The sequence below is a fragment of the Taudactylus pleione genome, unplaced genomic scaffold, assembly GCF_031769625.1.
Source record: "Taudactylus pleione unplaced genomic scaffold, aTauple2 ptg002739l, whole genome shotgun sequence".
NCBI lineage: Eukaryota > Metazoa > Chordata > Amphibia > Anura > Myobatrachidae > Taudactylus > Taudactylus pleione.
In genome coordinates, this window is record NW_028287115.1 from 152,800 (window position 1) to 164,651 (window position 11,852).

The 11,852-nt window shown below is 44.3% G+C and overlaps 1 protein-coding gene across 1 annotated transcript in view; it reads right to left on the bottom strand.

Annotated features, from left to right (window-relative positions):
- The window catches only part of LOC148431168 (adenomatous polyposis coli protein 2-like), a 38,673-nt gene extending 27,236 nt beyond the window's left edge, over nucleotides 1–11,437 (bottom strand). The window contains 8 exon segments of the mRNA XM_088466255.1: nucleotides 404–490; nucleotides 1,238–1,318; nucleotides 7,174–7,287; nucleotides 7,440–7,548; nucleotides 7,998–8,184; nucleotides 8,525–8,609; nucleotides 10,214–10,372; nucleotides 11,138–11,437. Of these exon segments, the coding sequence (XP_088322381.1) occupies nucleotides 404–490; nucleotides 1,238–1,318; nucleotides 7,174–7,287; nucleotides 7,440–7,548; nucleotides 7,998–8,184; nucleotides 8,525–8,609; nucleotides 10,214–10,372; nucleotides 11,138–11,437 (1,122 nt within the window).
- Nucleotides 11,438–11,852: the final 415 nt, after the last annotated feature.

The following is an 11,852-nucleotide window of genomic DNA, read 5'->3' on the forward strand; positions in this document are numbered from 1 at the left end:
GTACACGTCACCTGGTTGAGCTATACACTGAAGTGCTCGCAGTGCTTGCGGTAGGGTACAGTCAACCACAAGCAATGCGGTCAGATCCGATGGAACCTGATGTACAGATGGTTGTATATACTTCCTGGAGATGACGTTCGCTAGTGGGCAGCTAAAGACAGGCTGGTTGGCGTCTGTAAACACAAAGTGATCGCACGCCAAGACATAGTGGGCGTGCTTATGCCTTGCCGTGCGAGCTCCTGCCTTGACGTCACTTAGCTGAATTTCCATACGCTGGGAGCGAGTGGCCGCATCTAGCGAGCGGGTCTGAATCAGGCCTAAAGTCTTATGAGGTATCTTTAAACCTTTTTTTGAATCACTTTGTTTCCTAATGTTACAACCAACATCATTCTTACACAATTACCTTGTTTTCCTGATGGCCTGAGTTGTCCTCTGGTTGTGATATATTCTCTGCCATTATTTTTTCTGCAGGTTCAAGACTTGCACTGGCCTGGGAACATGATATCCTTAATTATAATTATTTATTGACATTTATTTATAAATATTATTTAGTTATTCAAACTAAAAGTTTTCAGAGATTGACTCTGATAGCTGACCCATCTTCAGATGACATTAGCTAGCTCTTACCTATTGGAAGATGGTCCAGAGTGCAGAAAGGAATCCATTTGATCCCTCTGTCTCCTCTGGCTCTCAGTGCGCATGTAACACTGACATTTAAGAAGCTTTCATCACCATCATTAGTGGCAAAAGCGTAACTTTTAGAAATCGCTGTGACAGCTGCTTATCGCAGTGAGTAGTGACAATAAGGAACAAAAGTTTTTGGGGCATTTATCACAATTTTAATAAATATGCCCAAATAAATGGGAGCAGTATAAAGAGAGTATGTATGCATATATGATACGTAGGAATGAGGCTTGTGGGGTAGGAGCAGGGGTAATCAGATATAAGCAGTTGCCAGTATTAATTGGCTCCAAGTGCCTATTGTAAACTGTACCAGTCCAATACCAGGGGAGTACAAAAGGACAGAAGACATGAAAAACTACAAATCATAATATATACTAAAACTGGGACTGGAACAAATCTGATGGTGACGGTGCTGTGAGCCTGTGGGTTGGATGGAGTATTAATCGTGCGTGCACATAGTTATAATATAACTAATAAATATAAGTCCGGCTTTGTATGCACACAGACTTGGACAGCACTGCTATAGAGTGTAACCTTGCAGGGAAGCTTTTACCTCTGTAGTTTGTTCCCTGTGTCCTGTTCTCTGCATTTCTTCCAACTGCTGCTCAATCTGCTCTAGACGAGATGCCCGAATCTGATGAGATAGGAGACAGATCACAATCAATAAGTTCTCAAATTATATACATCATGGCCATGATTAAAGTTTCTCTGTTCAAAGCTGGCTGTAGTTCTTCTAACTAATAGGTGGAATGACACCACATTTAGTATACTATTCAAGGCATGGGGAGAAGGATTCTGTGAAAAAAAAATAGTTTTAATATCTGCTGATAGGAGAAAATATAGTGCCGTGCAAGGTAAAATGAGATGGAAATAAAGGAGAAAAACATCTAACATAGTAAACAGTGTAATATATTTACTAATCGAATCACTATCTGCTAAGCAGATGTGCTGCATGTTTAGTTGTATGAATGCACTTATTTGCCTCATTTACACTGGTATATGTCCATATCCTACTTTATGCAACTACTCTTATATAATAGGGATGCTGTTGCGGGATTGCAGGCGCACATGACAAAACGCATAGTGAAAATACTAAAAACATGACTTGATATTTATTAAACATTTTCACAGTTTACAGAATAAAGAAAGTAACAAATAACACAAATAGAATTACAAACATAAAAATAGAAAGGAGTATTGTGGTGTCACCAATCAACAGCTGTAGTCTCCACTCTCTCACTGCCCGATGTGCCGCTGTGGCTGTGCTGCTATACAGGTAAGGCCAGCGGTAGTAGGGCAGAGCAGTGGGGGTGGTCACTGTGTCGGGCCCCCACTGGGTCTCTCCAAATGGCCCAGGTAAGTAGTACCCTCCCCCCTCTCTGCGACCCTTGTCCTTTCAGCAAAAGTGTAGTGAGAATAAGCTGAAAACAGTAGACTACGATTAGACCTGTCTCTAAAGGTGCCCATACACGGTGTGATTTTTTTTTTACACAATTTGGCCAATTTCGATAATTCGTAATGACCAATTGTGTAAAAAGTGGTATTCCAGTACAATTGCGATGCGCGTCCCCGGCGTCGTATATCGGCATCGTAGATCAACTGAACCTGCAGTAAGATTTCGACCTATTGTGTACGATGTGACAAACATCGTACGGTGTTTGTGCACATCATGCACGATAGCGATGCATGTAGCACGGACCAGGGAGATCCGTGCTACAGGCATGGACACAGAAGCACTGTCATTGACACAGAGCACGGACGGGTCAGTGAGACCCGGTTGTGTTGCTGCGGTAAAAAAAAAAAAAAAAAAAATGGTGGGAACCGTTCATTGGCTGAGAGGCGGAAAGCTCATCCCTCTCAGCCAATGAGCGCTCAGTGGCAGGGTTTCCATAGTGATACCCTGCTGCTGAGCTTTTCATTCAGGAAGTACCATCCTTACGGTACTAAAGTCTGGTTACTCGCGTATTTTCATGTTTTTGTTTTGCCAAGACCCCATGGGTTGCTTACTTTGGAATGAAAAGGACCTGAACTTCGCATAGGAGATGGTGATTATGGACATTTTCTTTCTTTTTACAGGTACCCTATGGATTCTACTGGAGAAGGGGACCGATGGGCTACATAGGTGAGTATGTGTACATGTGTGAGTGCATGTATGTTTAATAAACTTCTACTTTGTACGATTTGTGTCCTATTTTATTTTAATATTGCTTTTGCTGTGGAACTACAAGTACCAGCGAGCCCGTAATGCCCCGCATGCTGGTACTTGTGGTTCTCCAAGTACCAGTATGGGGGGGAAGCTTGCTGGGATCTGTAGTTCCACAGCAAAAGACAATATTTTTAACTATTTGAAATGCACTACACTACACTATCAACCCGGCACCTACTGCCCCAGGGGTGGCGGGGATAGCCCTGGACTATCAGCTTAGGCCTGGGGTGCCCTGGAGAGGGGGACCCCTTTATTGGCGGGGTCCCCAGCTCCCCAGAGATCTCCGGCCTGGGCTGACTAGTGGTCAGGGTTAATGCTTCAGCTGGGGAGCCCGGTGAAAGGGCTCCCCTGGCTGTGGTATTAGCCCCCGGCTAAAAGTCTTGTGCTGGTTTTGGATAATACAGGGGAACCCTACTCATTTTTTCCCCCCTGTATTTCCAGAACCAGGACCGTATCAGAGCCCAGTTCTGGTTGTGCAAAGTACGGGGGACCCCTATGTCATTTGTCCCTCGTATTCTGGTAACCAGGGCTGGTTCTGACTAGCCTGGTGCTGGTTGTGCTTAAGTACAAGGGACCCCTACGTCGTTTGTCCCCTGTATTTAAGCACAACCAGCACTGGGTCACTAAAAGCCCGGGGCTGGTTGCTCTTTTTGTTTCGGGGGGGGAACGCCATTTTATTTATTCATTTTTTTACAGAGTTTTTTTTTGACTGCAGCAGCACAGACTGGTCTCACTGACCCGTCCGTGCTCTGTGTCAATGTCACAGATGCAAGTAGTATGGATCTCCTGGTCGGTGCGTGCATCTGTGTCATTGAAATAAACAGCAGCACAGACGGGTCTCCCTGACCCGTCCGTGCTTCTGTGTCACTGACACAGATGCATGTAGCACGGATCTCCATGGTCCGTGCTAAATGCATCTGTGTCATATTGCACTCGATCTCTTGATTATGCACCCACTGTACCAACATAAATATGCTTTAAAACTATCCCAAACAATTGGTAATGAGGCCATCCTAATATTGTCAGAGAATAAACCACCCCAGATCGCCTCCAGCTCAGAGCCAGCCCCCATCTACAGTAACCAGAATGGATGCAGTTTCCAAAATACCTTAACTTTCTGTCAGGCTAGGCCCAAATCCAGGGTTAGGAATTACCTCTACATTTGTAATCGACTGTACGCACTGAAGGCAGCAAGCCGTGGGAGACAAGGGCCAGGTCAATCCTTGAAAAAGAGTGATAGGAATGAGAGAAACAAGAGTACTGTTTCAAACTCAGATGTTTAACTATTCAGGGTTCCACCAGGCCCAGGTCTGCCACAAAAGAAGCAAACATGTCCAAGTAAGGGTCTATAACAGTGTTAAAATCCCCTGAACACAACACTAGAATGCCAGGGGAAAGGGTAACAAATTCAGCAACTCTCTTGAGAACATCATGAGAATATGGGGGAGGTATGTATAGTGCCCTAAACCAAAGTCCAACACAAAACAGACAGATTTTCCAGAGGACAGATACACCTCTAAAGGAGGTGGTATGAGAAGCATGTTAAATCCAACCAACCCATGGTCTCTTGAGAGATAAAAGTCTGCCACCCACTAAATGAGTCTGTTATACAAATAATACCTGAACTATAGTGCCAAACTTGTTTAAGGACTAAAGAGCATTTTAACCTGTCGTTTTACCCCCTGATGTTCCACATCAGTACCTAAAGCAGTTGTGCAGACATGGATTATACAAATTATCGACTGAACAACAAGAGACAACCCATTCCAGACCCACCAAGGTACCATGCATATGAAAACTCCTAGCAAACTGGCAAGTGCATAAATACCCCCAAACTCTTGGTATAAGAGGCCACTGCCTCCCGGGAACCACTGCAACACCACATTAGCAAAAACATACAAGATAAAAAAAATGCATAAATAAAAGGACAAAATATAAAGAACCTAAAAAAAAAAGAGAGGTAACCCAACTATCCCCCTCCCCTTGTACCAAATCCCAAACTAGGCATGCTTTGATACTCCACATTCGATAATTTTCCTGTATACTGGACATCCGGGAGGCCAGTCTCAACTTGCATTTTAAGAAGACAGTGAGAGTCCTCTAGGGTGGAAATGGGAGTATCAGCTTCACCAACACGCTCGCAGACTTTTTGCAAATCCTGACGTTGATGGGATGAACCCGACTGCACCTCCCCTATTTTTGCTGTAACCCGCTTCACGCTGCTATTAACTGCATCAAGTACCTGTTGCAGGGTGATTTCAGGTGGAGGTTTTGGACAACATTGTGCGCTGCTTGTAAGGAAGATGGAGTAGGACCCTCCGCAGGCACCAGAGGGGTAGATGAACGGACAGAACGTTCCAGTTTAGCAGCGGCTGTAGTGTGGGATGTCCTCCCCATAATGTAGGATGACACTAAAAACATGACTTTAATATTCTGCTTGTTAATCGGTCAGGAATTAATTTCAACGTATTTGTTTCCTCTAACAAAAACAACCTGACTAATTTTTTTAATTAATAATGACAGTGAGGGGAACACTGGAAACTGTGTGCTAGGACCTATGGCCTGAAGAGTGTCAACAACTCAGTTGGAGGTACTGTTTTGAGGAGTCGGGAACAGGTGAGAGAACACTAACCTATGAGTGTTTGCCACAGCTGCCCAGGGAATCGGTATGAATTACCGGCGGACGCAAGTGCGGCGGTTCAAATCCCGACAGCGGCTGGCCGACATGGCTGAAAATCCAGATCGTCCCAAGGTAAGTATTAACTAACCTAACCTCCCCCCCCTAACCCTCCTCAGGGGTGCCTAACCTTCCCCCAGAGCCTAAACCTAACCCCCCCTTCCCCGCCGCCTAAACCTAAGTCCCCCGCGGGGGTGCCTAGCCCTCCCTTCCCCTTGCCTAACCCTAACCTCTCGGGGGGGTGCCTAACCCTAAGTCCCCCCCCAGCGGCTGTCCGCGGCGGCGCCCGGCATCCCTTCGATCGGGATGCCGGGCGCCGGTCTCCCGGCGTCTGTAAAATGACAGGTGTCTAGATTTAGACGCCTATCACTTAACCCTCGCTGGGATAAAGCAGTTGGGAAGCCGGCTGTCAGGATTACGTCCGCCGGCTTCCCGACTGCGTACCCTGCCTAGGCATGGCTGCCACCCTGGAAAGGAATTATTCTTGTATATCTAACCTGTAATTTCTCCTGCACATAGTAAGTGACAACACCCAAAATAACATGAGTGGTCAGGCTTGAGTTAATGGAGTGTTTATTAATTTTTTATGATAATTTCCTTTTCAGCAACACAACACTCACATTTCTGGATATAGTACATAGCTTTCAGAAAGCTGTATGCAGTACATTTTAAAAGCTCCTACATTGAAATGAGACAAATGGGTTTGGGTTATGCTTGTTTTCTAGCTCTATATTTTTAGTGGATGTTGTCTCCAGTTATCAGAGGCTTCTACACATGTCATATACAGCATATTCCTACTGTAGCAGAACCTTGTACCAATGTTGGGCTCAGAAGGAATGGGACTCCAACATTCCCTTCCTTTTTGAACAGTAGATGTTGCATGGGCGGCGATAATTAATGAGCACCAAGTTTTGCAATTCAACTGTTCTGGGTGCTCATTAATTATTGCCTTCCTTACGCCCTATTAGAATGGGTTTAGTCGTGTGGAACGACTTAACCCCTCTAAAGTCCTTGCACATTTTTGCTAGCATCCCCCTGAGGTTGCAAGCAGAAATGGCGGTGCAGGCGGCTATTACACTCAGATGGAGAAACAATTGAAGTGCTCTGTTGGGTGCCTTAAAAAAATAGCCGCTGGCTATACAATTGTAGAGTGGTGCACATTGGAGCAATAGAGAGTTCAGGGCAGCTGCTCCAGTATAGAACGTGGGCATAGAGGAAGGAAACAATGGACAGGGAATATGGTGAGATGTGTCCCTTCCTAGATACTTTGGATGACTCCTGGTAATTTGGCTTTAGGACATTACAGGGCCCAGGGCACAAATACGTTAATTACTCCTGAGAGACATAGGGGAAGTTGTATTAAACGGCGATATGGGGGAGTTTATCTCTTATACCACACCTGACAGTACAGCATAATGTATCAGGCTACTGGTCATATATCCCTAATATATTTCATCTATTGTATTTGCGCAAGCAGGCACGCGGCTTGACGTCCCCTTACTGAGTCAAGGAAACATTGGAACAAAGCAGGAAATTGTATTATTAATGTTTTAAATGGTTTATAGCTGGTCATGGTTTATATTTATCTCACACTATGAGTTCCTACCTGTGCTCTCTGCACCATCTCATCTGCTGTACCAAATCTTTCCTCTAACACGCAGCGCAGATGCTCGGACTCAAACTCCAGCTGTTGTCGGATAAGATCAATCTGCATTGAGAACTGAAACAGAATAAATGACTATCAAGTAAGGCAAAGGAACAGGTTGTGGAAATGAGAGATAGTAATAGTGTGGTGGATGACAAATAGTGCAATAGATACACAGAGCATATGACCTTCAGGTTTTCTACTTTAAAGGTCTCGGAGCATCTCACCGTCTCCACCTGCGGCAGTTCCTCCAAGCGCTTGGACAGACTTTGAAGCTGGGAGTAATACCAGAGTTTTTCTTTTTCTTCCTTATCAATCTCTCCCAACAACAGAGATCTATCAAGATAAATGTTTCATATAATTTCATTGGGATCAATCAGATTTTTTTGGGGTGATCATCAAGGCTAATCTGTTTATTCAATTACCAAATCTGGCATACAGAATATTAACCATCCAAATTGGATGAATAATAACCCATAAAGTGATTATCATATTATCTTAGCAACAAACCAGATCATTGCCGTGTGGCCCACCACATGTGGGGCCAAATTGGACATAAATCCTGTTGTATGCTGCCCAGGGCAGGTAAGTCACCACTGGGCCACCAGGGATGATATGTCGACATTCTGATATATCAACATTTCACCACTATCTACATATTGGCTGTCACCATGTCATACCACCTCACTCTGCAGCACCTACACTATTTACTGAAGTCTTTATGTTAATCCTCATCACCTGAACCATTCCTTAATTTGTGCTGCTAACACTTGGCATTTTCTTACCTTTCCCTGTCCAGTTCTGCTTTTAATATTCCATTGGAACGACTCTCTCCCCTTCCTTTCTTCTGAGGAGTATCAGATTGCAGTGATGGTGTTCCAGAAGCCCGACCCAAGCCCACAGAGGCATCGGGAGGACCAATGGCTGAAGATGCATACTGGTTATACAGTCCAGGGATATCACCTTGCAGGGCTGTAACACAATGGATATCATGGGGTCAGCATAGATTAAAGTGGACCTATCATTAGACATATTCATAGAATCACATTGGAGAAACATTTAGCTAACTAACTTTGTCATAAAACATAAATGAATGTTTGGTGCTGCATTTGACTATACTATCCTTTAATAGACTGCCAATGGCTTTCGGAAGGGACTGTCTAGCAAAGAGGAACAGGGAGGCAGGTAAAAAGTAAATAACCAAAAAGAAAGCCATTTTGGAGCATTGTATAATGTATAATAAATAATAAATGCAGCAGGACTACTTGGATCTTTACAAAGTGGACATATTGTTTTGTGTTATTTCCCTCACCTTTCATCTGGTCAAATACATCAGAATGCCCTGCTGATGTGCCCACATCCTGTTCAAGTTTTCCCTGAAGATGCTTCAGAACCTCCTGTGATCAAGAGATAATGAATACATTATGCATTTGTTGCATGTATGTGTCTTGTGCTCAGATAGAAGGCCCTACAGTGTACCCCAATACCCTGTGTCACTATCATTAGCCATAGGGAGCATACTGCTACACGCCACCAGGGCTTATGCACTAATACAAGCCAGCGCACTACAATGCCCAGCATACCCTATACAATCCAGGCTGTATCTGGCACCATACTTGCAAGCTGTACCTGTGATTAGCCCTGTGTCCAGCGCCACCTGTTTTCCTACCTGGTTAAGTTACTTGTTGCAAGGCCGCAAAAGGGCTTAACAGCACCCTGTGCCAGCCCCGCCCCCTTTGTGCATGATGTCATGATGCTGTGCATAGGGGACAGGGGCCTCCAGCACCCAGAAGTGCAGCAGTGCCTGGAGCATCTTCAAGACGCTCCGGGCAGCTGTACACATGACAGGGTGTCTGCCTGTAGCGTCCAAAGTATACTGTGATACTGGCTGTAGGGTGCTGTTCCAGTAAGGGCCGTGGGGCAGAGACGGTGATGCCCACCGAGCCCTGCGCTCTGTGTGGCAGCACTGGTCGCACATCCCTAGTTACTGCCCTGACCTGTTGTATGGACTAATTGCTACTCGCACATCCACTGCGCATCCAGCACAGGGTTGGTGCCGGGCTGGAGAGGCGCTGCCACAGTCTTCACCATTTGCCCAGCGCTCGCTGAAATTTTGTTACCATTGGCGGCTCCTTCCCTGCAGCCGGAGACTGGAGCTCTCTCCTGAGCTCCGCCATCTGGCTCCCACAGTGTGTGAAAAAAAGCAGTACATCTGTATGCTCATGATAATAGTGAGAAGCGCAATTGGTAATAATAATGGGATGGCGTGACTGTATGAAACATAAAAAGGTCTGGCATACATCATACATCCAACCTGTATAAAAGTATTTTTTATTTGATACAGATAAGACACTGTAGTATTACAGTGTCTTATTAGTATTACATTAGATAATTTGTAATTTGCTTATCGATACTAATTCAGTGGTTGTGGAAAAAGCAATATTCTCCCACTAAGTGGTCGCTAATAGTAACATTATCTTTTATTATAAAAAAATTGTTCAGCATTGTTGTAAATTTGTAAGATAAGACAGTCTACTCCACATTTACCAGCCACCACAAACCCCTTCCCTGCTGGTCTAGTAAGTCTGTTTATACAGAAGACTGATATTAGTGTCATGCTATGCCTGGCCATGGTAATTATGCAAATTGCTCTTTTAACGGATTTCACAAGGTTTTTCTTCTCATTGTCTGTTGCAAAAACACCAATTACAATGCACTGATAAACCGTATGCTAAAAGCAGCACACATATGGTGAACTAGGTTATCTGAATAAATCCTGCAATGAGCAAGGACCACTGCATCATTGTCTGGTGCTGTGTCCTTTTATTTGTGTGCTTATATAGATTTATTTTCTCCAGAACCATATTTATACTATGTTAGTTGTGTCTCATATTATTCTTGCAATGCCTTTCATCTTCCCTCCATTGTTTTTTACTATTTTGCTCTCTTTCTGTATAGCATTCCATTGACTTTCCCAGTACATACTTTCTTCCACCCTCACCTTCATGTCTGATGTGTCATGCTCTAGGCGGCTCAGCTGGCTGCTGTTATCCTGCAGCTCCCTCCTAAGGTGAGAATTCTCCTTCTTCAGGTCCTCTACCTGACGGACCAGCTGATCATAGGAGGCAGGAGAGCCAACCAATCCAATTCTGGCACATACCTGATTGGGTTACATCAATTACTCAACCTTGTATATAATGATTGTTAAACATACATAAACACTGTTATGTGTGAAAATACCGTCACCAAGCATGCTGACAACATGGTAAAACATTTCTTTTCATCAGATATGAGGTTATCATTGTTTTCCATACATTTTTTATTCAGGGATGAATGACTACTATGAAGATCAGTAACAGTGCAGAGGCAAATAATTTAGTAACTGCCTCTGGCAGAGAATGTGTTATTCACTGCAGGTCTCTACTAGAGTTAAAATAAATGATTTCTATAGCAGTACATCTGTGATGTCACTGTCTGTGAGTACAGAACTCAAGTCGACCCCATTTATGTAAATGGTGAATCAAGTCAACCAATCACTGTAACAGGCATGGAAAAAAAATATCATGGCAACAACCAATCCCGATCCACTGATCTGATCTCTGGCAGTAGATGAGAAAGATGTATTTTGTATCTAGGTAGCAAATTGCAATAGGAATAGCGAGCAGTTCATACCCTGGTCGATGTACTCGGTTAATCTAATAAATAGCGGACATGACGTAGGATGCGAGCGGCCAGGGGGCGTATTTTTCCAAAAAACGACCGCAAGTTTTGTTCGCTCGTTCAGACCTAGAGGCGTGAACAGACCGCAAAGAGCGAACGGTTGATTTGAATAGCCACCCCTATTTTCTGGACGAGCGAGCGCTAATTGCGTCCGGCTCTGAATCAGGCCCATAGAATGCTCCATCTCCTGTTGGAACTGGATTACCTCATCCATTTTATGTTCCATCTCATCAGTGCGAGTTCCAAGCTCTGAAACCTCGGTTTTGAGACCAGAGACCGCTTTTTGAATCTCAGAGTGGAATGCATTTTTAAGCGATTTCATCTCAGAAAGAATGGAGGCAATGCTATCTCTCATGGAGCTTGCCGGTAAATCCGACTCCTCTTCCGGTTCTGAAGTCTGGGCAGATATGGAAGGAGCCACTGACTTATGAGATGGGGTCTGCATTTTATTTATAAAGGAGGTAAGATTACCACTTGGGGGAGCCGACTTGCGAGGTTTAGGCATAGTGAGAAGTCTGCAGGTTTGAGATTAAGTTATGAAGCAGTGTGAAACACCTAAAATCATCAATATGGCATCTTTATATAGTGAACATTCATATCCAAAGCAGGATTCCTGTATTCAGAGAGATCACATCTTTACATCTTCATAGAAATGGTTGTGAGAAATAAGGAAAGCTTGGATGAAGGTGTCTTCTAAATCATATTTAAGTACTGTGCCTTATAAATCCACTGAGTAGTGTGAGCACCAAACAGACACATAGGGGCACTGCCTCCCTCGCAGACTTCAATCAATGTTGCACCCCCACAGTCCAGAAACAGAAGGGTGAGTCACAGCGGTGAACCCAGCCAGAGGAATGGGCACTTGGCACCAGGCAGCTGAAGACAATACCTTAGTTAGGAAGGGAGTGCAGAATCAGGAC